The sequence below is a fragment of the Sparus aurata genome, chromosome 15, assembly GCF_900880675.1.
Source record: "Sparus aurata chromosome 15, fSpaAur1.1, whole genome shotgun sequence".
NCBI lineage: Eukaryota > Metazoa > Chordata > Actinopteri > Spariformes > Sparidae > Sparus > Sparus aurata.
The window spans coordinates 21,342,821-21,368,719 of NC_044201.1; the positions used below are offsets into that span (position 1 = coordinate 21,342,821).

A 25,899-nucleotide genomic window follows, 5' to 3' on the forward strand; every position below is an offset into this window, starting at 1 on the left:
CAGTCTATCTACTTTATATTTAGCATGTATATAATGTCAGTTAGTTTCTCTAATAAAATGCTGCTTATTGAGTTTTGGCTCACTACTATATTCTAGTTTTGACGCTGTCTTCCTTTGCTAAGATGGCATATCACAATAAAGGGAAAGTTAATGATTATGTGTAAAAGAAACACTTGATTCAAGATTCTTGAATTTTATTACACGATCCATGTGTTTATCTCATTTTAGGCTAAAAACGTGCACAGATAATAGTGTTATTTTCGCTTTGCGCGGCTGGGTTGTGTCTTTTACAAGGATCCCCTGAAGGTAGCACAGACTGGAGCAGTTCGCACGAGCCGTGCGGAGACAGACTGGATCAGACACAACACGACTTCACTGACTTAATGACAAGGTAGGACATCACAGTGCGCTTTATTGACTTATTTAATGTTGCTCTCAGTCTGTTATCACCTCTGTCTGAGACAAAAGGCGGCTGTGCGAATTCGTTTTTGCTTTAAAACCTACGTTTAAAGCTCAGTTTGCTTATAAAACAACGTTAACGGTTACTCTCTTTTAGCTGTTATTCTGCCTCCTTTCGGCTCGTGTGGGGTAATTTAGCTCATTTTTTACGAGTCAGTGGCTCGTTTTAATGTCTTAAACTGTCCCCGGGAGACACGTATGAGGGCAAGGGGTACCGGTGTTGTGATGCTGGACGCCAGCAAGCATGCCTCCTTTGTTGACTAGAGGAATTAAATTTACCGCCAACTTCAAGCGTGGTCCGTCCGGTCGGGTAGATAGCGGTGATGGGACCGTTCAAGCTAGCAGGCTGGAGGTCACAGAGAGCGAGAGTGTGGTGGACAGATAGCCGCTCAAATGAAGAGAGTAGAGACTGAAAGACTGATTGTATTGACTGGTTGACTTCCTCACATTTTGCCCCATTTTTATTTAATTCTAATGTTATTAAAATGTGGGATAGAATCTGTGATGATGTAATAAAAGTAGACGTTGGCCTGTCTGCCAGATTTTTGGATGGGGATAAACCAGTCAGCTCTCCATGAATGGTTATAACGCTATAAAACATAAATGATATAACAATCTTTGTAAACTCATGTGGCTCATCATGACTGAGGGGGGAACACGTGCTTAAGTGGCAGCTTTAATGAATCTTCACTGGTAGCACATGGAGGGAGGGGGAAACACTGTCTACACCACATGATGTGACAGTAGGGAAAGTTAAGAAAAGACTCTGATGAAAGTTTTATGAGTATTTGTTGGTGATGACTCAAAACGGATGTGTGGTTTTGACAGGAGACACTAACATTCCTGCTGCCAGGTGAATCTGTGTCAAATATGTGTATGTAGGTCACTATGATGCTATTATAGTAACTTAATCCTTTCAAGCATGAATATTTCACATAATCACAATCTAATTAAAAAAATGTTTTTTAACTTATAAAGAAGTGAGAAATCATGGCAATAACTTGAAAAAATGTAGATCGTATTTGGAAGAACCATGCATCCACTATTTAAAGACAGGTGTTCAGGAACTGTTTTAAAAAAATTTAAGAAATAATCTTTTTCTAATCTAATCTTTTTTTCTGTGAGTCAAAATTCATCCATCCAACCCAGTGGACGCTATGCACCAAAGGGTATGTTCCGATACTGATTATTAGCAATCAGGGAGACTGAAAACTGATATTTGAGTTAATTAATTCACTGCATTAACAATGTCTTTGTCAACATTGCAAACAATCAGTGATGAAACAAAAGGACAATTTTGAGGTACTTTACTTTACTAGTATTTCCTCTTTCTTATACTTTATACTTCCTAACTACTTTTTGTATTTGATAAATGTAGTTACTTTGCAGATTCAGATTATTTCATTGTTTAAAGGCTATTCATTTAGACTGTTACCAGTCAGAAAGTGTTGTGGGCTGGACATTGTGACAGAGGATGCCGCATCAGAGCCAAAGTAACACATTTTCAAATTGGTGTATTTTATCAGCAATCTGATCTCCTATTGAACTATGTTTAACACAAATCTGAGGACATTTAATCTTGCTGTTTAATATGGGCCTCCAGGGTGCAACCAATTTGGTTGTGCAAAATCTTTAACCAAACATTGTTTAGTCGTCACACTGTTGTTTTTTGTTTTGTTTTACCTGTCCGCTTATCTGAACATAAGAGGATTTAAGGTACTCTGTGCATCTCGTCTTCCTTCCGCCATTTTTAATTTTCTGATGCCATATCTCAAAATGACAGAGATCCAAAGATATTATTTAAACAAAATTAAGGACAATGCTTTGGGTTTGCACTACCTGGTGATTGGGATATGGTTCTCCAACATAAATAGTTAAAAATGTCTTCCAAATGAGAGGGTTAAGTGTACTGGCAGTCCTGAGTAGTGACTTATTTACAATGACAATACCTGTGATGGTATGGTGTTAACTTTTGTCATTCAGGTTGCATCGTATTTTAATGGTTTCAGATGATATTTTTGTAGTAGTCTTGTAACATTTATTACAGGCTTACTTTAACTCCTCTCAATGATGAGGGATCTCTCTGACTTAGAGTGAGTTAGTGTTTTCCTGGCTCGGCTCCATCTCACACGTGTCTGTGCTATTTGTGACTCTGCTGACCCTGAAGCAAGGAGAAGAGCACACCAGAATGGTGGCTTTGTTTCCGACTCGACAGCTGATGGGACAGCAGCATCGACCCACCCCTGGGGCACAGGAACATCTGTTTTAAAAGAGTGGGAGCTAAGTTTCCCCATATGTTGTCTGAGGTGACTGGTGCTGACGCTGGCAAAATAACAATTATCATCTTTGGAAGATAAGATTAGGCTTAACTGACTCATGATTCCTCTAGTCTCACTCATTTAAACCCATCAGTGCTGACTGTTTTTTTTGTCATGCAGATAAGTGGAGTTGCCGGTTCATCATCAGCCACTTGAACCAACTAAAAAGACAGGCAGCTGGAGATGGGCTTTGTTCCAGTGGCGGGAGATTGTTCCAGCGTAAATGGGTGGGTCAGGGTGAAGACAATAGATTTGGAGACCTTTAATGCTCCCTCCCTCGTTTGGCATGAAAGATTTTTTTCTTTCCAGAGTTTTCTCCTAGGATTTACCCTGAGGCTGCTGTAATTAGAGTCCCACGAAAGTCTCTTTTCCTGTCTCTGTGCTATTGTTTCCTGCCCTTATTTGTGTTAGCCTGATTACATCCCAGATTTACAAAAGCATGACGCTCTCCCCTGTATGTCTGGAAGTTTAGTAACAAGCAGGAATCAAAGGTAAAGAATTCATTAGATGTGATCGAGTGGAAGCTGGTATTGTTTGGAGTGAAGCTGCACCCTGTTTTTATTGACTTGTTTGTGCTTTCTCAAAAAAGATCAGATGTTTTGTGATGGTATTGGTGCCACAATGCTTCCTGTTTAAAGTGGATGAGACAATAATAATTGTTTAAAGTAAAACTAATCCAGTTGACCATCATGATATCTACAGGTTGTGCCACTTTTTCCAGTAAGAAAAAAAATTCAAATGTCTCATTTAAAGTGAGAACATTTTCATTGGGAATTTGAAATTTGTGAAATATCAATGTAGTATCATCTCTTGATGATTAACGAATTTGCAGAGGCCTTAGTGACACCAGTGACATGTGCCAAGTTAGATTTTGTGTTTTGATTGGATTTTGACCCCAGTTTCCCAGAATATAAAAGACCAGTTGGTGTTTTTGGAGGTTTGTTTGAATTAATTGTATTGGTCTCTATTTGTCTTTCTCAAACAGAGCATTAAGACCACAACAGTGTTACCTAGGCTGCCTGGTTTGTCCCTGAATACACAAATGCCTCGGTCCATGCAGAAATTATAAGGTGAACATGTATTTGGACTCCTGTCGGAGTCCTTCTGTTCCCTGAAATGAGCTTTTCGAATTTAGGAGTCGTTTTATCTTTATTTATTTATTTATTTTTCTGTCAATAGGATTTAATTTGGCCACTCATGAAAAGCCATTGGCTGACATTAAAGGCCTGTGTGGACAAGCTGTTTGAAGGGACGGCTGCTGACTGTGAGATCGGCTTCCCATCAACCACAGTGCGTGAATGTGATGGGAAGTTAAATGCTTAGGTAACGTAACATTTGCTGCCAGGGTGATTGGCTGCAAATACTATCTAAAGTCATGTCGACAATACGTGTCCTACTTTTGTTCAAAAGCTGACCCAAAATGTGATTAGATTAGTGATTGTTAACTTGTGCTTGCAGGTATAGATGCACAATTTCTGTTGTTCACTGGACATATTAATATAATTATAATGCAGACTGAAATGCGCAGTTTGCTTTAAGCTGATTTACATTATAAACAAGTAGTTTATAATGTGCACTTTCAATGGTTAATCTGGATTTATATTTCAGCGTCAGGGTGTTGCAAAGTCTACATGCAGAGGCTCCATAACAAGCTCCAGTTCAAAGCTCCCCACTGTTGTCTAATATCAAATGTATATCTCACTTCAGGCATGTCGTGATTTCCTAACAACGCTTGATAATGTTGAGCACGGCAAATCCACCATAATTTCATTACTACATCAGAGGCATGAATCCAGCGTGGTAGTTTTAATCCTGCTGCTCATTATTCTCTCTTGATAAATTCAAAAACCATTTCAGGCTTTGCTAGGGGATTTAATATTTGGAGAATCTTGCATCTTTTTTTTTTAAGATTGGCCTACAGTCTCTCTTTTGTTGGACTTGTAATGAAATTTGTAATCTGTTTTCATCTGGCAGACTGATGATAGGGTCAGTATTGCTGTCCTTGAAAGAAGAGCAGTGTGAAATGAGAATCAGGGTTGTAAAAGTCAATGTACTGCAACATAACTATAAAGTATCCTTGGATGTTCTCAGCCCAGGCTGTTGAGCAAGCTGCATTTTGTGTGTGTGTGTTGGTGTTGGTGTGAAATCGGAGCCTTGGTTGTCAGGCACAGATGTGAGCGGCACATGAATCATCAGTTAGGAGTTTTATGAGTTGTGCATAGGAAGCGTTTTTAGATCATGTGGCGTCTAAGTCCTCCAATGCCTTGTTGCCATTTGAACCCACTGACCAGAGATTGGTTGTTTCCAGTGCAGTGTTACAATAAATCTCCTGTCTGTTATTATTTACACCGTAGTTGTGCATGCTGTCTCTTTAGATTTAGCATTACAGATTTTAAGAAAAATGTCCTGTGCGGCATATGAGCACTGAAGAAGGTACCATGCACAAGTTTTTGTGTGGAAAGTGCAGAGTACGTTGAATCTGTTTGACATGTTGAATTGATGTTAAGAAAAATCAAGCGCCCTTAATACTAATGTTTTGTGTACACAATACTCTGCAAGTACTGATGTGAGAAATTCAATTATGAGTCCAGCAACCAGCCAATTAAATGCAGCTAATTGTGCTTAGGTTGTATCTCATTTGTGAAAATGATCTCTAATTAGATTGCTTGAATGGAAACCAGCAGGTTTTTACATCCGGAGGGCCTCGGTAGATAAACTGGCTATGCTGCATTCATAGTTACATTTCGAAGTTTTGTACGTTTTAAAAGACTTCAGTGATGGCGTAAAAAGAACTACCTCCCTGTTGTCTGTTATGATAAAAATTATTTTGACTTTGGTAAGAGTATCCGCCCGCTATAAGTACTGGGAAATTACCTAGAGGAAAGGGGTTATTCTTCCTTTGCCTCATCATATGACCAGCATCAAACTATTCCGTGTGTTAGCCTGGGAATAAAGGCGACCCTGTTAGAGAGGTATGCTGGTGAAACAAGAAAAATGCACTCCTATCCTTTTCTATAAAAATGTACCCATACTGAAGATATAAGAGAAAAAATATTTAAATGTTTTTGTCCTCCAGTTTTCTTTACGTTTCTTATATCCACTTCCTTGAACACTTCGATCCCTGTCACTTATATTCCAGTTGTAAGCCCGAGTACCGTTGCAGATCGATTGTCATCTCCGTTAAACATGAGATTTGCAGCAATTGGCTTCTCTGGGATAGCCTAATATGTCAGTTCTCACCCTCCCCTTCATCCAACACAGTGCAGACACTTTGACCTGCTAGTTGGTGGTTCAGCAGAAAGGCAGAGATTTAATTGCCAAACTTGTAATATCTTCAGTATATTATATTAACTGTCAACCACTCAAACTATTGCAGCTCTACATGAAATATTAAGACTGCGTGTGGTCCCCAAAAGGTGAAGGCACCCATGATACCTTCTAGATGATATCAGGCCACTGATCTAAGGACTGTCAACCTACAATTTACAGAAAAGAAAAATACAATCCTGAAATGTTGCATACAGCAGAGAGTGTAAGGCACTCATAGACTTGAGTTAAAACCACAATGGTAACCATGGGTTTAGCATTGTATGCACAAATCCCCCTACGGAAGCCATCTTGGCCGAAGTCATGTTTTAACATGCCATTTGAATGAAGGCATTGGAATTCATTGGAATAGTGCCTCAGATTCTCCTTTATTTGAAACTACAGAACCTCAAACCAACGAACACCATCAGTCTAAGACCCAACAAAAATGTATATTCCACTCTGAGAAAAACAAACAAAAAAAGCATTTTCATGTCTTGCAAATCTTCCACTGCGCCTTCCTTGGCAGGTCACTTTGCCCCCCTTGTTCCCGTCCTCCTCATGATGGATGATGAAGGCTTCAAGTCCGAGGGAGTAATCAAGATCTTGGTAGAGTCAAGACAGGAAGAACCCAGGGATCCCGCATCCTTGATGTGTCTGAAGGTCTTCATGGTGAAGAGAACCAAACATTAGAGAGATGCTAGTGTTGGCATCAGATTGCTGTAAATATTACAACTAACCTTCAAGTCTCAGTCCCAATGTTGTGGCTGCTGGTCTTATTGCTGCAGTCTGGTTTGAACTGTGTTGGAGGCACAGTTGTAGTTCGTTGAGGTTGTCCTGGAAGGTTGCCATTTATTTCACATAATCTGATGTGGCCTTACAGGCCAGGGGAAGGTAGTGGGCAGTGCAAGTTATAGCATTGATCATGGTGAAAGGCAATTTGCATATTCATTTCTTTCTTAAAAAGACTTGCATGGAGTAGTAAAATAGGAATACATTCCCCATCAGTACCCAACCCGCAAATGCATGTCTGTTGACACCTGCTTGTTGATGTCAAGGAACTGGTCAAAAACCAACTCCTCTTTATTCAGGTATCTGAATTAAAAGAGCAGTATTAAGTACCGCATGATAACTGGTTCAATAATGATAACTTAAAAAAGAGGGGGAAAGACCTCAAACTGCATTGTGGGTCCATTTAATTAATTGGAAACACTGGCCGATTGTTGGAGTTGGGTGTCGCTGAGAGGCCAGCTAGTTAAAGTAAAGATTAATGCCAATCTGGAGTTTTGTACCACTCTACAGACTACAAAGTGCCTGTGTGACAGTGTGAGTGGTGGGCACCATACCAACACCAGAGAGCTAATGCCAGCTGGCGCGTTTTCATGACACGTTAGGTTTAGAGAGGCGTACTTACAGGAATCTGGGCCATGACTGAGCCAATGTGTTTTTAAACTGTGACTGTAATGCCATCGGCTATGATACATTTTTGAGTATGCTGCAGGATTTGACTGTCATGACAGCCAGTGGGAGGGCGGAAAGGAGGACATAAGAAACACAGGGTGAGTTGGATACCGGAAGCTACTTGAGTTTAGAAGTTCTTCTGGCAATTAAACCACCAACTGAATGCCAATATTGACATTGGACATATTATTTTCAGCACACATTAGTTCACGTTACAGTATGTTCCACCTGAGAAAGTTGGTTCAGGTTTTAGGCAAGTGTAGTTATATAACAGCATTCAGCCAAAGGGCAATTTAAAGTGCTTTACAGGGGCCTAGAAACACATTCAAAATAAAACCAAATAAAAATGAGCAACAAAAAATAGTAAAAGATCTAATGAAATTGCATTCAAAAGAAAATTAAAGCAAGCAATAGTTACAGATTACAAACGGGTTATGTGTATTTATTGTAAAGCCACAGTAACTGTGATTGACACATCTGGTTGATCTTAGATTTATAATTTTTATTTTGTTTCTTGCAACTTCCTGTTGCCTATTGGCCGAAATAAAAACATATACCACTTACACCACTCAAAATTAGTTAAGGATATTGGGATATGGGTGCATATATGCATGTGCATGAATATACAATAAAATTCAAATCAAATGTGTGGCATTATTTTTAGGGAGCAAAAATATTCACAACACACAAAATAAAACTTCACTTGTCACAGAATAACCAATCAAGTGGAACAACCAAATATCCTAATATCCCTTACTCGTTTTTGTATAGAGACAGGTTTATATCTGTCAATATGTTGGCTTTGTTGATGGATCTGTCATGTTATAGTAGTCATTCCCACAGTGCCTTGTCACACAAATGGACTTGTTGTTTACCAAATAAAGTCCCATGTCAGTCTTACCTTGCATGCCATACAGACCTTTCTCATGAGACTGTTTCTCAGAGTTAGACGCTATAGCGGTGTAGTTTAGATACATGAGACTTGGTGGGCTATAGTGTGTGTGTTTGTGTGTGTGTGTGTGTGTGTGTGTGTGGCCACATTCATATAGAGCAGTCTCTGTCCTTGCTGAAAGCACACTCATGACCAGCCAGATCAAACCTGGGATTGGTCATGTTATGTTAGTCAGCAGCAGCAACAACAATCTATTCAACTGTGGATTAATCTAATCATACATGCCGGTCTCAGCTTTTACTTATGAAGGGATCAGGAGGCATCATGCAGTTAAATGCAAACTGTAAACATGTTGAATGCATGTCCTTCCTCATGAAACATTTCCAAAGCTGATTTTTCTGAAAAGTTTGAAATCTTGATTGTTTACATCCATCTAAACAGCAGTCCTCTTCTCTATGTTTGCTGAAGCATTGCCACATTTCATGGCGCCAAGTGTGGATTGTTATGAAACCATTGCGTGTTTCCTGGTGAAAACGAACAAAGTGGAAACCTACTCATACATTCGTGGTGCTATGACCAGTAGTTACAAACTCATCAAAGCACCTTTAAAAACTTTTATCAGTCCAAAAGAAATTTGTGGACAATCAATCATTACATTTTATTTAGAGCTGTTGCATCCAAGTGTTCATGATCCATGGATTTACTGGGACAGCCTAAACTTTGCCTTGTGTTGTTTAGCTTGATTTGATGCCAAATTGCTCTGTGTTTTTTAAGGAGGGGGTGTCTTCAAGAGAACTTGTACTGTTTGGAGAAGGTGTCACACAGCCATCTGAGCACATGTCTTCCATCAGATCCTGTGGAAAAGATGCTAGGACAAGAGAAGTGGAGGGAGAAGTCAAGAGTGGAGATGAGAGCAGAAACAAATTGACAGAGAAGTGATGGTAGATAATAAAAGGACAATGGTGAAAGTAGGACAAGAAAATTTGAGTTGCACAATAAAGGCCAGGCGAGCAAAGGAGAAGAACATAGATGATAGATGAACGATAGAGGCACTGAAGAGGAACAGTGGATGAAATGATGTGAGAAATTAGTAGGCAGTGGGAAACGGGAGGGAAATGGAGGGAGAAATTAAGAAGGCGTGGGTGTAGAGATTGAAAGTAAGAGAGTGGAACAGATGGATATGCAAAAGCATGAGATTCAAGAACATTGTGGAATGATATATAAAGATGTTTTGTCATGTTCTCTTCTTAGTTGTTCAGTTTGCTGCAACCTTAAATGTTGCTCCATTTACTATTTGCTTAAAATGTTAAGAAATCAAGGAGTTGTTCTGCACAGTATGTGCCAAAGACTATCACACATATGCTTGGAATGTAAATGCAAAAATGTGCATGAAGGGTTGTGAGGAGAAAGGGGAGTTTGAGGTGAAGGGAAGAGGGTGGGATGGACACCGAGATGCAAAGAGGGCAGGTCCAATTGGCAGCAGCAGACAGTTGGGTGTCAACCTATGAAACCTCTGCATGGTATATAGTGAAGCATGCAGAGCTTGGTTGGCCTTTGCGTTAGTTGCATTTGACCAGTGGAAAGAGGAGCCTGATTGAACTCAGCTGTAAGTAAACTTACACATCATGGTTTTCTTTAAATGCTAAGAGGGCATTGTCAAATTGTCATACTTTTGCATCATTTTATGCATTTAAGCATATTTAAGACATGATATGCTTTGCGAGGTAATGAGTGTGTTTCTGACTGATGTGAGGTGTATCTAGTGAATTTCACAACTGTTATACAACAACCAGAAAGCGGCTCTCTTCTTTGAATTTTGTTATCAGAGTGTGACCTCAGTGTGTGTTTAACCCTTCATTGTTCTCTGCGGTTGTTTTGTTGCTCTCTTTAATCACTAAGACATGTTCATAACATGAAAAGAAGGCAGGGTTTTAGGTTAGACATAGGTTTTATGACATAGACAGTGCCAAGTTGTCAACTTTGTCTGTCTTGCACATGAAGTTTACTTGTGAATTTGGAGCTGATTTTAAACTAAGCCTGACAGTGTTAGTTTAAAAGGTTAGTTGTTTCATTTCACTAAAGCAGCTGATTTTTTTATTTGCTTTGTTGGCCCATTAATGAAGTTGCTCATTCAAATATCTAAATTTAGACAGGAGAGACGCATGGCTGCTGATGACAAACTCTGAATGTTTTTAATTTTTTGGCACATGTATTTCTTATCTGTTCACTTCAGACCTGGTGCCACCCTGATTAACTCCTGACTGAGCACGTGACTCCGACAGTCTGACGAGAACCATGACGGCCATCAACGCACCTCGGGACAAGTAAGAGGAGCTATCTGTTTTAGTTACTGTATCAACAAAAAGAGATTTGGATGGTTTCCAGTGAATAAACTGTTGACATTAAGTTGAATGACTTCATTAATGTGAACTTCCTCTTTTCTTGTTCCCAGATACAATGCAGTATGGATCATTTTCTTCATCCTTGGCTTGGGAACCCTCTTACCGTGGAATTTCTTCATGACGGCAACAATGGTAAACTGAGTAACATTTTAAGAAAGTTGCAATCTGTCTGCCAAATGCAGTTAATCCAAGGAACAACAGAGGGATAGAAGTGGCAGGAAGAGCCCTGTTGGTGGCCTTGTGGTGAGGGACAAGTTAATTAATAGCTTTGGCTCCACTTAGAGGAAGTTCACCTCAGTCAGAGAAAACAAAGATTGTTTATTTACATTTTCTCCCAAAACCACCTGGTTTCACTCAGGATGGCTGACCTGAGTCCAGCCAGGTGGATTATCATGGCAGCGGTTTAGCCTCTCTAATCTCCAGCCATTCTTTTTGAGCTTTAAGGGGTTAACTTCTTAAAATGTGGAATTTCAGTTTCATTATCCAGTGGGAGTTTATTCTGACCCAACCCAAGGGAGGACTTTTGTTAAAGCTCACATAGCTTATAGAGCTCATTTTATTTTGACAAAGAAAAGCTGGAAAACCAATTTGATATAAGATGCACTTTAAAGACATGGTCCGGAGAACATCCAGTGATGGAATGTACCTAAGTTAATTTACTCAATTATAGTACTTAGGTACAATTCTTTGGACTTTTACTCAAATACTATGAGTATGGGTGACTCACTTTTACCAATGTAATGTTTTAGCACGATATGATAAATTTTACTCAAGTATTACCTCTGGAAACTTTTTACAACATTGTCCAGAAATACAGGCCATAATCTATAAATGTGCAAGCTGTTCAGGCTAGCTTGAAATGCATTGCTTTTTAAGATTTTATAATGATTTTTTTGTAAATTCAACCATTTTTTAGTAAAATGTGTGCCTCATTGAAGCACTAACAATGTTTCATTCGGGTGACTGTCCCTTCTTTATCCCCTGATTTCTTTTAAGCTATTAAAGGGAACTTGTGACCAGACTACAGTCTGAAAAACTACTGCAGTGAAACATAGTTCACTTTATTTTAGTGCTGTATTGTAACACTAGACTACAGAACAGCTTCTTTTCCTTAACCTGTGAGACTCGTCCTCCATCCTAAGAACCCCACCATTAAAAATTGCTATTTTATGACTTATCCAAATTAGTAAACTATAAGCCAATCTTGTTGCTGATGGTCTAGAAGGATCAATATTAAATTGAGGCCGTTTCATAACCAGTTAAATTTTCCCTGTACTATGTTTAACAGTCACTCAGTTGCATTTGATTATTTCCCTGAAATGTCAAAGAAAAATAAAGTTCTATGTGATGAAACACACTATTTGCTGTTTACATCTCTGCAATTTAAATTCATACAGTACAAACTCCATATTCATTAATCAGTCATTCGGTTAATTCAACTGTTGAGTTGGCAACCATCATAACAAATGTGCATTTTCTTCAATCCTTTTCTTTAGTACTTCACAAGTAGACTAAGGGACCCGACCGAAGACTTCGCCTCCAATCACACGGCAAATGGGACTTTGGTGGGCGTTGACACTCGCAATGTGCTGGAGTCAAAGTTCAACAACGTGATGACACTTTGTGCCATGGTGCCTCTGCTCATCTTCACTTGCCTCAACTCCTTCATACACCAGAGGTATCCACCCTGCTCCACACGGACACACATTTATTCATTAGTATGAACACTTGTCTACCTACAGGAAGCACTGAGTTAAATCCCATAGGGCAAATTTTATACAGTGTTTGCATAATGGGCAAGTGAGCAATCGGAATTGAAGGGACCACAGTAAGAACATATGTCTCGGTCTTAAGATGCTTTGGTGTCCTTTTGACACAATATATGCTGGAGTATTTTGAGTAGATTAGTAGAACTGAATTTGAGTAAATGTTTTATAAAGACAAAACATCACATTCAACTCTTTCGAGGCAAATTCTACACCTTGACTTTCCCGCTCTTTCTGCCTACCCTCTGCTTATCTGCGCCCCCTGGCCACCCTGTGCCACTGCAGGTAACATAATCCTCTTATGTGAACGTATGTCTGTATGCCTCCAGCATGTTTGCTTTAATTATAGTCGGATTGAGAGAGATCTGGGGTGGACCCTGACCACGGCCAACTCTTCCCCTGCACAAACACACCCAGGAATGCTATTTATGTTCTCGACTTCCCCCCATCTATGTCTCTACCTCTCCCTGCATCTCTTCCAAACTCTCTATTCTTTTCTTCTGCTTTCCCTCGCTTCCTCAAGTTTTCTATTATTTTAGCATTTCCTCTTTTGAAGAACAAGGCACTGCTCATTATGAAATGACCCAACACCCTCTATGTTCCCATTTCTGTTGGGAGGATCTCAACTTCACCCTCTTACCTCATTATTGGAAAATGTTTTTCTATTGTTTCTGTTGAAAAGTGAATCATAATTCAACTCTTGCGTAGTACCCACTATTTTCTTTCTGTCAACTTTAACTTTCTTTCTTTGAACCTTCCTTGAACATGATATTCACATTTACTTTGAACATCTGTTTTCACTAATTGGACTCAGCCCAACATTTAAAAAAAAATTATATTTAATTTCTCTTTCTGTTTTCTTTGTGTGACTCAGGATTCCTCAGAAGCTGCGGATATCTGGCAGCCTGACAGTCATCTTCGTGGTTTTCCTGATAACTGCAATTCTTGTCAAGGTTGATGTAGCCCCACTGCCCTTCTTCACCATCACAATGATCAAAATTATCTGCATCAACTGTGAGTTTCTAAATGTAAAACTATGTTGTTTCATTATATTTAGATGTCAAAGTGAGGGAAGTCATTCAGAATGTAAAATCAAAAGGTAAACAAAATTAAATGGAGAAACACAAGTAGAACACCTTGAGCGTTTGACCATGGGTGTGTGCAGCGAAAATGAAGCCGACAGCCGAATTGTCGTTGCTGTTTTTAGCTGGTTTTGTCTAATGAGTTGGGTTTGTTTTGATGTGTTTTGCTCTAACTAATCAGTAGTGATGTATCAGTCCTGTTTAATGTCATTTTTAGTGGACACATTTTTGGTTGTGGTAGCAGCTGGCAGGAGCATTCAACCTGTAACAGGTTTTTTCTCTGTACTGTTGTACTGCTCTCATCCACACGTGTCGGCATTTTTATACCAATACATTTCACCCATGTGAGGGCTCTGTTACACAAGGAAACTGAATTAAATTTTTGAAATTCCTGCCAAGCTGTTCCGAGTACAGCAATACCAGGCACCCTTTTATGTGGAGGTTCTCTGTGACACTCCTTGGATAAACGGCTTAGTTACACGTACACTCAGGTATGCACAAGTCAAGATGATCGTCTACATTTCTTACATTGTGTGCTGGAATAGTTTTATCATCAGTGCTTCATGTTTTCTGTAAAAAGAAAACTGTAAAAAGAGATAGATTATGTACTGATTATGTAAATAAAGCAATTCCAAGTAACACTTTATATTAAGATCTTTGTAATTAATCTTGACATGTTGTTGATTTACATTCAGTTGCCACGTTATTAGTTACACCTGGCCAAAACTGATGCAGTCGAATACAACAGGCCTGCAATTAAGGCTGCTTTCATGAAGGTTGTGATGTTCTGTTTCTGTTGAAACTGTTTGATGAGGTGTTTCAATTTTAGAGTTGATTTTTTTTTTTATATGAATGTCCTTGTTCCTTTCACTGTGTTTGTCTCAAGATTTCTCAGAAACTGTGGAGTCAGTTTGACAGTAGGCTGCATTTTTATTAATAACAGACTTGATACTGGAAACGACTCCTAATAATAACACCATACAAATCCACCACAACACAATGTAAGACATCCAAAATGAACATAAAGTTCAATCAGTTCCTCTGAAACAGAAACTGAACGTTATAATCTTAATGAAGGGAAGATCAATTGCAGCGCTTTTGTATTGGAGTGCCTTACTTTAGAGGTTGCCTCTGCCACATTTCCACATGCAAATTATTATTTCCATGTGTCTTCTCTGTCTTTGATCATCATCCTCTGCATCCACTGTGTTGGGAAAATCCTCCACTCTCTCATAGCACACTGAGCTTCAGAACACAGTCTGCAAATCTCACAGCCTTTGTTTATTTACAATGACTCACTGAGCAGCAGGGATAAGCTCACCCCCCTCCTTATCCCCGTTGGGCCGGTCCTGACCCCCAGGTCCTCATGAAGGAACAGCCCATCATGTTTGATTTGGAGGGGAGGACGGTGTGACCTTGAGGCTTTGATATCGACGTCGGCACATTCCTCTTTATGGAAACATGATAGATTTCTGCAGCTACAGTAATTAACTTCTAACTTGGCTCGATAACGGGTTGTAATCCATTGGTGTGATGCAAGTTTGTCTGAAGAAACTTATCGGTCAAAACTTTGTGTAAAGTGAGATAAAGAGAAAAGACAAGAAAATGGTACTTAAAGAGGTCCATGAAAAATAATTGCTTTCACATGCAAGGAGAGATGACACGCTTTCTAAAAGCATGATGCAAATGTATTGTTTTTTCATAACTCACAGTACCTGTTGTGTATCTGTTGCTGTGGGGTGTTTTTTCTGTTTCACACAACTCTTTAAGTTAAGAAATTCTTTAACATCCTCGTCTTGTTTTGTGTTTCCTCCCCAGCGTTTGGGGCGATTCTTCAGGGCAGTCTGTTTGGGCTGGCAGGGATTCTGCCTGCCTCTTACACCACGCCCATCATGAGCGGACAGGGGCTCGCTGGCGCCTTCGCTGCTTTCTCCATGATCTGCGCACTGGCCAGTATGTCCCACACATCAAGGACTTGTTCACCTATTTTATCGTTGCAGCCACAACAATTAATTTAATAATGGATCAAAAGGAAATTTACAATTTGTAAAAACTATAATGAAAATAGTGATGTGAAGTAAAAATTTGTAGCTAACAAGTTTATTTAAGCTTTAAAGTGAAAGTTTTCAAGTGCACTTTTATGTACAAACATGATTCAAAATTAAATGTGTTAAGTGATAAATGTTGTTTTGGTAAAAGGTCAGCCAGATGGGTAATGACTGATAAGAAATTATACCAGCTGCTCTTTATATTTGCCCTCACAGACAGAGTTCTGAAAACAGAGATAGTTGCTTGGAAGTCCTTTTTGTTGTGAGAGTTTCCTCTTGACGACATGATGCAGATTGTGTAGTTTAGCCGTTATCGGTTGGATTGTCAAATAGCTTGTTGTAACCAAAATACAGTTTATTTTCTTGGCTTTTCAACTGCATCAGGCTCCATCTATCTATCCATCCATCGTCTATCACCACTTATCCTGTTCAGGGTCACGGTGGAGCTGGAGCTGGAGCTGATCCCAGCTTGCATCGAGTTGGACAAATTTCCCCTTTTTAGACCATTTGACTATGCTAACTTTAGCTGATGAGGCTATAAATCTATAAAAGCTATTGAACTGTTATAGTTGTCAACAATCTCATCAATAACATTTAGCATTATGTTGCCATTAGGGATTTATGAGTCTACAGAGTACTTCACTATGCTGCTATGACTAGAGTGCTAGAGTATGTTTACCTTACACAGGTTTTACTTCAACCTGATTGTAGTATTGATGATCAGATATTCCTTGAGTTCTTATGTTGGTGCCTAGTTGCTTCTGGTTTAGGAATACTGACTAAAGCTGTGAACCACAAGAAAAACTGTCGAGCTATATCAATATATATGATGTCTTAAAAAAACACTCATGACTCAGTGTGTCTTGTCTTCGTCTGTAGGCGGCTCAGCCCTGCAGGACAGCTCTTTTGGCTACTTCATCACAGCCTGTGTTGTTATTCTGCTGGCCATAATGTCCTACCTCGCTCTGCCCAGGATGGTAAGACTTCATGTAACAGTGCTTTACAGAGTTCTTCCTAATATGTTTTATCATGAGGTATTTGTTTAAAACCACTTTGTAGTATGTGCCAGCTTGCGTTTATTAACTTTTTGGAAAGCTCCCTATGAACTTAAGATAAGACTTGAGTGCCCTTAGATAAATGATTTATAAAAGCTCTGTCTTTAGACTTTGTGTGTGAGGTGATGGAAAACCCATCCAGTAGGAATAAACAGCATCTCAGGGAACATGAGGTCCTTTCCCCTGTACCCTTATCTCTGCTCCGCAAGATCAATGAAATTGACTCATTATGGATTTTGTTTTCGTCAACAGGAGTTTTTCCAGTACTATACTGAGAGTGGTGGATCCAGACCTTCTGCTGATGAGGAAAACAAGATGGACTTGCTTAGAAAAGGTACAAACAGTGGTCACAGGCCTGCTCAGATATTTAGGGTCCAGTTTTCCAAAAAAAAAGGTATAATTATGGAAAATGGACCTGTGGACACAAGCTTTTCTTTTGTTGTAGTTTGACTTTGGCATTAAAATTGGAGAATATCTTGGTTTTAACATGCAAATAAATATTGTGACCATGTGAGAAATATGACCCACAAGGATCAAGATCCCCTCCACAGTTATAAAGTGGGCTGAGCAGCTGCTGCCATAAGTATTTTTTATGACTTGTTTGCCCCTGAAAATATCACTGATTCCTTCACAACCTCTCAACAGTCGACAGTAATGTTGTGTCACCGCATGAAAAGCTGGGGGTTTGGTGCTTTGGTTTCTTCATACGCTGAGCAGGCATAGTTTGCAAAAAAACCTTTGCCATACAGTTTTGGGTTTTTACTTCTTTCGGCTACATTTTTCTGTGGTGAGGTAGAAGAACCAGATGGTTTTCTAACAAAGTGACTCTTCTGTTACACGGGTGATTCCGTCAGGAGAGTTTAATCTCCAAGCCTTGAAAGAGCTCCAACTGTGAGTCATCTAAATTTGTCAATTTAAAAAATGAGAATTCATACTTCTGTGAAAAAAAATCTTTATCATATTAAAATGCTATCATAATGAGTCACTTTGTGCCAGACGTGCCTTCATTTGGCATCTCTCTCTCTCTCTCTTAGGCCTGCTCTGTTTACTACACACTGCTAATGGAAGACAAACCCACTGAAAATGTGTGTTTCAGTTTGTGTTTTAGCGACGACTCGACTGACTAATGTGATCGTGTGGCGTTAATTACTAGCTTGTGAGCTGGTAATGGGACGTGTTGCGTAACAATTAAAACCCACTTAAATGAGGGTATGATGGTATTTTATTTCACTTGACCAACATGATGACAGAGAGCTGTTTTTTGCAGAAAGTCCAGCAGAGAAGCGACCGGTGGTGAGTCTGATGGATGAAGAGCCCAAACCCAGCGTGTCTGTGATAAACATCTTCAAACAGGTGAACAGAAGCTGATGTGACACTTCACTTTCTACAGTTAGACTAACCCGTAATATTTGTAGATGTTTACTTCCCTATTCCTCTACATGACCTCTTTTTCTACCTTCTACATGTATGACTGAGATTAAAGTGGTTGCATAATATTGATTATTGTGTCTGGTGCTCTGTAATCAGATCTGGGTGATGGCTCTGTCCGTCTGCTTCATCTTCACCGTCACCATCGGAACATTCCCAGCCGTCACAGTCGAGGTCAAGTCCACAGTAGCAGATGGAGGCGTCTGGGGTGAGACTGCACATCTAAAATCTCCTCAAAGTTGCACTGCTAAAGTAGTTAGTGAGACAGAAACTTTGATAATCCCTTATTTGAGTGGGATGACTGCCAGGGTTTTGCCCCTGTTGAGACATTTACTAGCCTGGGAAGATTCTTTATTCCTGACCTCAGACAGTAACAGCGGTTGTTTTGTGTTTAGGTTAACCCTCAAACCTAAAAATAGCTTTTTTAAAAAATGTTAATGACTTTTAAACCACTGATCCTAACCATAGGCTTAACTCATGTACAGTGGAGTGGTATCACACATGACTGGTTTCGGCATTCAGAGACTCCGTAGTTAACGCAGTTTCTTCCTCTTGTTCATTTTCAGTAGATAATATATTTCTCTGAGAAATACAAACAGCTTTGCTCCAGTGTCCGCTGTGAGGATTTTCTTTAACCTTTTCTGTTTACTCCTTGAACTTTATCGGCACATCTGCATGATCAGTAAATGAAATATAGATATATAGATCACTTTAACTAAAATACACCTTGCATGATATTATAATAAATGGCTGTAACTTGCTTAGGAAAGCTCAGATGTAGACAAAAAGTCTTAGACAAGAACCTCAGGAAGAAAAGTTTTAGTTAATCTAAAAAGCTGAACTTGGATGTTTGAGTTCATAGTACACAAAAAGCAAAAAAACACCAAATCTTGGCCGGCGTTTTTTAAACTTCTGGAACGTTCATCCATTGTCAGACAGAGCAAATGTGAAACTGTGACTTTAAAATCAGCCAGACCAAAACTTTAAGTTCTCCTTAATTAAATGATGTATGACATGAGATGCTGACTGCTAGAATAGGGTAGGAAAAACTAAATAGATGCAGGAGAGTCAGGCACACCCAAGATTGTTTACTGTCCTTGGGGGTTAAACTAATTTACCTAATTTTACTGTGAACCAAAAAGTAAGAAATGACTCTAACAGACAGCGATAAAATCTGAGGCACAAATGTCTCACAGTCTTGGACTCTAATCTTTTTCCTTTTCTTTCTTTGTCATGCACTAAATTGGACTTGACTGTTGCTTTGCTTGCAGATCTATGTAGTTTAAACTGAAAATGCTGTTTTAATCCTTTTAAGCACAGAAGCGTCTCCTCTGGAATTCTTAAAATAAAACCCCCTCTTCCCTGTAGGCGTGCAGTGTAGCTTGGAAAGGTTTTCAAGCATTCTCCTTCATGAATCACAGCACCAACATAGTTTACGACGTCTCTAAGGATGATTTGATTCTCTGTTGAGACTGTGGGTCTACTTTTGAGTCTGTGAATCCAAGCGGATAACAGTTGACTTCCTCCATGAGGGAGAAAGCTTTAAACTTTATTTAGCTCCACCTTCCAAGCTCACGGACGTTGGGTATTTAGATCGGCAGTCTTGTTGCTAACAACAACTTGTTTGTCTCGCTCCATTTTCAGAAAAGTACTTCATCCCAGTATCGTGTTTCCTCCTCTTCAACATGATGGACTGGGCTGGCAGGAGTCTGACGGCCGTCTGTATGTGGGTCAGTAACAACAAAACAGTGCTCAGTCTTTTTAACCTGCTCTGAAGGACTGGGCTTCCTCTTTGGGTTCAGAGCCAGCTTAAGTAGTTCACAGGCTTGGTCCCAACTAACTGTCAGGTTTTCTGCAGGTTTGTGATGACAAAAATGTAATTCCTGCCTGATGATTACCTTTTTATGTGTGCTTCCTCTAAAAACACATCGCCATCAGACAAAAAAATATACAAAAAACAGTAAAACAAAAGCATTTGGAGTGAAAGAACATAACATTTGTGTTTGTAGTGACCAACTTTGCCACCTCTCACAGGCTGATCAATAAACTAATCCAATAAGAAAAGTCCTCTTCATAAACACTGTAGCCTCATAGAGGCCATTTAAAATGTTGCTATCAAAATATTTAGTGTGATCTGCAGTTGTCTGGCGGGCAGTTGGTGCTGTGGACAGCAGACACGTTTGTTTACGCTTTAATGAAAGCCTCCGGCCAAATAAAATGTTTACACGGGAATACATCAATGAGTCATGAGTGGAACGGTGGAAACGCATCAGTCATTCAGCCTGTGTGAAAATAAAGGAGACAAGTTTTGTTGCTGAGATCAGAGGTTTGTTTTTGGAGAATAGAGTGTGTGTGTGTGTGTGTGTGTGTGTGTGTGTGTGTGTGTGTGTGTGTGTGCGTGTGCGTGCGTTCGTGTTCTGTGTAAAGGAAGTGGTTTTGTGGTCAGAGAGTTGTGACTGTGGTTATTTTGAAGGTTTGCTCACTCTTCTCCCTCATGTACATCTGGTGAAATGTAAAGAAGTCCCCTGAGCAGTGTGTCCATTGTCATGAACTCATTTCTGGCCAAAATCTCTTCTGCTAGAAGTTTGCCATTATTTTATTTTCCGGGGATTGGCCTCTTCTTTTCACGGGATAAACTCAGATCTCTTAAAACTTCTTTGAGAAAATACCCAAGTCCAATTTTCTGCGGTCCAAATTGAATCAATTCATTCAGTGCAGACTGAGTACAGTCTGCTAAACCAGCCTGACCTGCTCTTGAGTGCAGCTCCTCGGTACATTAGGGCAGATAACAGTAGTCAGCTGCTCCAGCACCATGTGAGTTTATTTATCATCATAAGACGACGCTGATCAGGATCGTGACCGTTTTCACTGAGGGTCTTTGTGACTCCGGGTTATTTGGTCACTCGTGTCTTTAAATGTGTTTCTCCCATGAAGTTACAGTTGTTAACCGTACAAGTTACATAGAATTAAAATACATTGAGAGGACGTTAACAAATTAGCTCCTAAATCTCTCCAGAGGAACTTGTTAAAACATAATCATGGTTTGAGTTTAAATTCGGTTGCACCAAACTTTAAAACAGTTAAGATTAAGAAAGATTCAATTTAAAATACATGTATAATAAAGATTTATCTCCAAAAATCCAGACTACATCCATGTATATGACCACACCAGAGAAATTAAAAATTAAAATATTAAAATATCCCAAAATATGTCACAGTGTTGTTAATAACTGAAGTTAAATGTTTTTCTCTGTTTGTCTCCAGCCGGGTAAAGACAGTTTCTGGCTTCCTGTCCTGGTGGGTCTGCGAGTCGTCTTCATCCCTCTCTTCATGCTGTGTAACGTCCAGCCTCGTTACTACCTCCCCGTGTGGTTCTCACATGACGCGCTGTACATCATCTTCATGATCTTCTTCTCCTTCTCCAACGGATACCTGGCCAGTCTCTGCATGTGCTTTGGACCCAAGTAAGTACTTCAAACCCTCACTGTATGTTCATGTCTGCGGGAGGAGTTCTCTTTTTTAGATTTAGGATGGAGCCCTAGCGTAGCATAAAGACCAGAAGCAGGGGAGGAAGCTAGCCTGAAGCTATAAAGGATCTCAAGGGGAATTGGGCCTGGAAAGTCATTGAAAAGTCTTTGAATTTGATGTTTGAGATGGCAAAAACATCTGGGTACTGGACAAAGTGATCGGATGGATAAAGTGTTGTTTGTCATTAAACTGTTGCAGCTTGTTACTCACCCAAAACCCAAACCACACTGATGTTTTGTTTGAATACACAGTCGCCCTTGATATATCAGACGTGTGATTTTTACGATTGAGATCTGGATGATTACATCATTTACTGTCTGAGTCAGACCACAACCACCAATGAGAGAGAGGCATCAAGTGTGAAGCAGATCGGATAATCGTTGAGATAAGCAAATGGCACCCAGACGGACAGAGAGAGGTTTCGTTTCGTTTTGTTTTCTTTTCCGCTTTTTCCGTGAGGGTTGCGGGATGTTGCCGCTTTTTATCCCCCTGAGGGGTTGTGGGGCTTACTCGGGCCAAATCCAGTTCTACTCATGGGCGAAGGCCAGGGTACACCCTGAATGAGTCGCCAGCTCATTGCAGGACCCTTACTGATGGCAGTGGCTGCCCCACAGGGTGCCAACTGCACATCAGGAGCAATTCTGGGGTTCAGTATCTTGCTCAAGGATACTTCGGCATGTATCTCAGTCCCACCCCGGGGGAGCAGGGGATTCGAACCAGAGAGAGGTTCCTTGCTTTTTAGCTAGATGAGGTGAAATTCATAAATTACTGAGCTTCAGGCTGCTGGTAGGCAAATATCAGACGTAGGCAGTGTCCCCTGCCTCCGGTCTTTTATGCTGACCTCTGACTGTCTCAGAAAAAGAGTGGTTGACTTGTAATTTTAACCGTGCTATCCCCAGGGAGAAGTTTGTTAAAAGCAGAACACACAAAGATTTGAACATAAAACATATAAAATATGTCAAATAAATTGTAAAACTCCACAGACAACACTGAGCACTGAACTCTTGTGAAGAACGTGAAGTCGTATTTCACATAATGTTGAACTATTCCTTTAAGTGAGTCCATATCTATACTTCACCACAAACAGCACTGTGTGACATGATGAACCAGTCCCTTCTAATGATTTTTGTCTCTGTGTTGTCTCTAAACAGGAAGGTGGCCCAGCATGAGGCAGAGACGGCTGGGGCCATCATGGCCTTCTTCCTGTCCCTCGGCTTGGCGCTGGGCGCTGCGGTCTCGTTTGCTTTCCGGGCCATGATCTAGAATCCCCAGCAGACCCCTCAGTAGATGTAGATTAGACCAACCGCCCTCAAACGCTTTCCCTGTCATTACTCTGTAAGGGAGAGCTCCTCAACAACCTCCAGCTGAGTGGAGACAGCACAGACCAGAAGACTAAAGGGCCGCGGTCTTCTGACGCGAGCGGTAGAGACTCGTCTCAAACAGTGAAACATGTTACTGAAAAGTTTGTTTTTCTAATTGATGCCATCGATCAAGCTGGTTGCTTCTCTGACACAAATTGAAGAGTGCGGAGAGCAACTCGACAAACAAATCAAAACCAAAAGTGTTAACCGAGATTAGCTGTAGTGGACTCGTCATGTAGAAGAAACTGCCAAATGATGAGCTCAGACACTGTTGATGAAGACGGACTGGACACAAAGCATTCAGGAGCCTCGTTCACTAGATGAGCTTTTGCACAAAATTATAAAAAAAAAAAAAAAAAAGTTGCAGTATGGTTTTTATGTTGTTAAGTTATACACTTCTTTCACTCTCTCTGAAACAATCACATTCTTTAGTAATCAAATGAAGTTCTGATGGTGTGTAAATAAAACACGTTTTTATAAACGAGGCTCTTAGATTCTGGTGTTCGGCTCGTCTACGTCAACCTCTAAATAGAACCCATCTCCTTGTAAACTGTGACCCTCAACGTAACTGCTTTTTTTTTTTTTGGATAACCAGTTTTACATCACTCTGAACTGTTGCAGCTTTTATTTCTGATCAAACCAAATACATAAAGACAACGTGGGGAAATGATGAAGGCCATGATCCATGAGGTGGCTGCGTGTAAACCGCTTTGCTCTCTCTAGTTTCAGTGTTAACTAGGGTCAAGTGTGTGTGTGTGTGTGCGAATGTGTGTGTGTGTGTGAGCTTCATAAAGAATGTAAGGACGATTTAAATCCTACAGACGAGGTTTTAATCAGTAATCTGGGCCACTAACAGCTACAGAGTATTCATTGTCGTAGAGAGTGACGTTTTGTCCCTCCTGTAGTTTTTAGATGAAGTGAGTTTGTTTCAGTTTGTCTTTGTCTGCCAAATAGAAGCAGAAATGTCATTTTCTGATCCCACGTTGTGAAGTTTTTACAGTTTGTGTCTTCCTGGACAGACTTTTTAGCCATATTGTGTTTTTGAACGCAGCACAAAAAGAGAAAAATATGCAGCTTTCAGTGACATGAAATGTGCCATCGTGACTGAGATTTGGAGACATCTCTCATAATGAAACGTGTTCTCATGGAAGAGGTTTTATATCAGAAGTAGTTTTTAGTCGGGATGCACGATGTGGATGTTTTCAGCCGATAGCGATAATTACCTGCTTCTCACGGCCAATACGATACCGTATTATTGAAATAAGTCTATAACCTGTAGTTTATGTACCCCTGAGGATAAAAAGACAAAGATGGATGATTTATTATTCATCGCTCTAATAAGATTTATTGTGTTAAACTTTCCCCCTCCTCTCCAAATACTTGTGAAACATGTAGTGCAAGTTACAGTTTTGTTGTCTTCTTCTAAACACACTTGCCATGACCGCAACAACATCACTGTTGTGTTATCAATCCCATTCATCAGCAATAATTTCATTATTTCCCGATAACCGATAATGTAAATGTTCCATTATCGGCCTGATATATATCGTGCCGTGTCGTGCATCCCTTGTTTTTAGTCAATTTTTAAAACTCTGGCTCGGTTAGTTATGTTTGGGGAGTTAAAGGCCTTTTGGCCCGTCAGTGTTATATGTTCTTTGCATTTTTTTGTGGCCTTCTGGTGGTTTTTGTTTTGTTTTTTTAAAGTCTGCTTTACATGTACACAGTATTCATAACACCAGCCGTATGTTTGTAAAAAGCACACATTGGTCTGCACTTCCATACTGTCTGTGTGTTTGTATGGGAGTACTGCGGCAGCCAATAAAATATTCCTTGTATTGCAGCTTGAAAACAGCTCTGTGATAAAATAAAACTGTGTATTTTTAAGAATCTGGCTCCTCCTGCTGGTCACTTTTGGAAATGCACTTCTTGACATCTGCAGGTTAGACATCATCTGGCAATAAAGAACATCTGGAGAGACCGAGGCATCTTTAGGTCACTCTGCTGATGCAATCAGATCTTTTACTTAATCCACCTGATTGGCTGTGTTCCTCCGCTGATCTTTTCCTTGCGCTTACTCCGCATGTGACTAAATAATGAAGTTAAACCATCCAGAGGGGACACATGAATACACCTCCGCATCAGTCACGACGACGCAGCCTTTCCGCTTCTGTCTTGGTAATTTCTCAGCGACCTTTATGAATTAAAGCCACCGATTCAAACACTCAACACTCTGAAATGTCACAATTTGACACAAAGAGGACAAACTTAAGTCGTAAGAAAAAGATGACTTGGTTTGAGGTTTCCCCATCTCAACTCCATTAGCACACGTGCCCCAGAATACACCCAGTTCACTAAATCACATTCTCCCACCAGAATGAAGCAATGGTTTCAAATACAGTACACACAACTTTCAAAAACCCTGTGATAATGAGGTCATTTAAAACAAACACCAGAAAGTTTCTATAGTTCCACATCTCCCTTAATTTTTCAGTCATCACTGTTAATACTAATTTTCCCTCTGAAATGTTACGCAACTTTATTAGCATTTAAAGGGAAAGGCACTGAAACCGGCCACCTGGAGCAGGGCTGTGAAACTGGTGTTTCGAGAACCCTGCTGTGCTCAATCCTTCAGCTTTTTTCGACCAAAGCATGTTACTAAGATTCCATTTAGACATCAAGGAACCATGTCAAGAAGCAGAAATGACCATAATATGGCGCCTTTAACATCGATTTTACTGAGTGTGTGTGTTCACATGAGTTCTGATCAAACTGGGGAAAAAAAACCTTTCCCCA

General features: G+C 40.0%; 1 protein-coding gene across 6 annotated transcripts in view; it reads left to right on the plus strand.

The window, feature by feature from the left end:
- LOC115596728 (equilibrative nucleoside transporter 1-like) overlaps window positions 1–24,993 on the plus strand; it is a 41,201-nt gene extending 16,208 nt beyond the window's left edge. Inside the window, exons 1-14 of one of the 6 annotated variants that reach the window (XM_030442107.1) lie at window positions 317–391; window positions 2,898–3,004; window positions 10,670–10,760; window positions 10,889–10,970; window positions 12,335–12,516; window positions 13,479–13,618; window positions 15,505–15,639; window positions 16,614–16,711; window positions 17,042–17,123; window positions 18,057–18,142; window positions 18,317–18,425; window positions 19,862–19,947; window positions 21,482–21,681; window positions 22,897–24,993. In XM_030442107.1, coding sequence (XP_030297967.1) covers window positions 10,732–10,760; window positions 10,889–10,970; window positions 12,335–12,516; window positions 13,479–13,618; window positions 15,505–15,639; window positions 16,614–16,711; window positions 17,042–17,123; window positions 18,057–18,142; window positions 18,317–18,425; window positions 19,862–19,947; window positions 21,482–21,681; window positions 22,897–23,008 — 1,341 coding nt within the window. In that variant the 5' untranslated portion in view covers window positions 317–391; window positions 2,898–3,004; window positions 10,670–10,731 and the 3' untranslated portion in view covers window positions 23,009–24,993. Of the gene's footprint in view, window positions 1–238; window positions 392–2,897; window positions 3,005–9,210; window positions 9,378–9,493; window positions 9,516–9,898; window positions 10,043–10,669; window positions 10,761–10,888; window positions 10,971–12,334; window positions 12,517–13,478; window positions 13,619–15,504; window positions 15,640–16,613; window positions 16,712–17,041; window positions 17,124–18,056; window positions 18,143–18,316; window positions 18,426–19,861; window positions 19,948–21,481; window positions 21,682–22,896 lie in introns of those variants that run through there. The other 5 variants (XM_030442109.1, XM_030442104.1, XM_030442110.1 and 2 more) reach the window with 5 other exon arrangements.
- The last annotated feature ends 906 nt before the right edge of the window (window positions 24,994–25,899 follow it).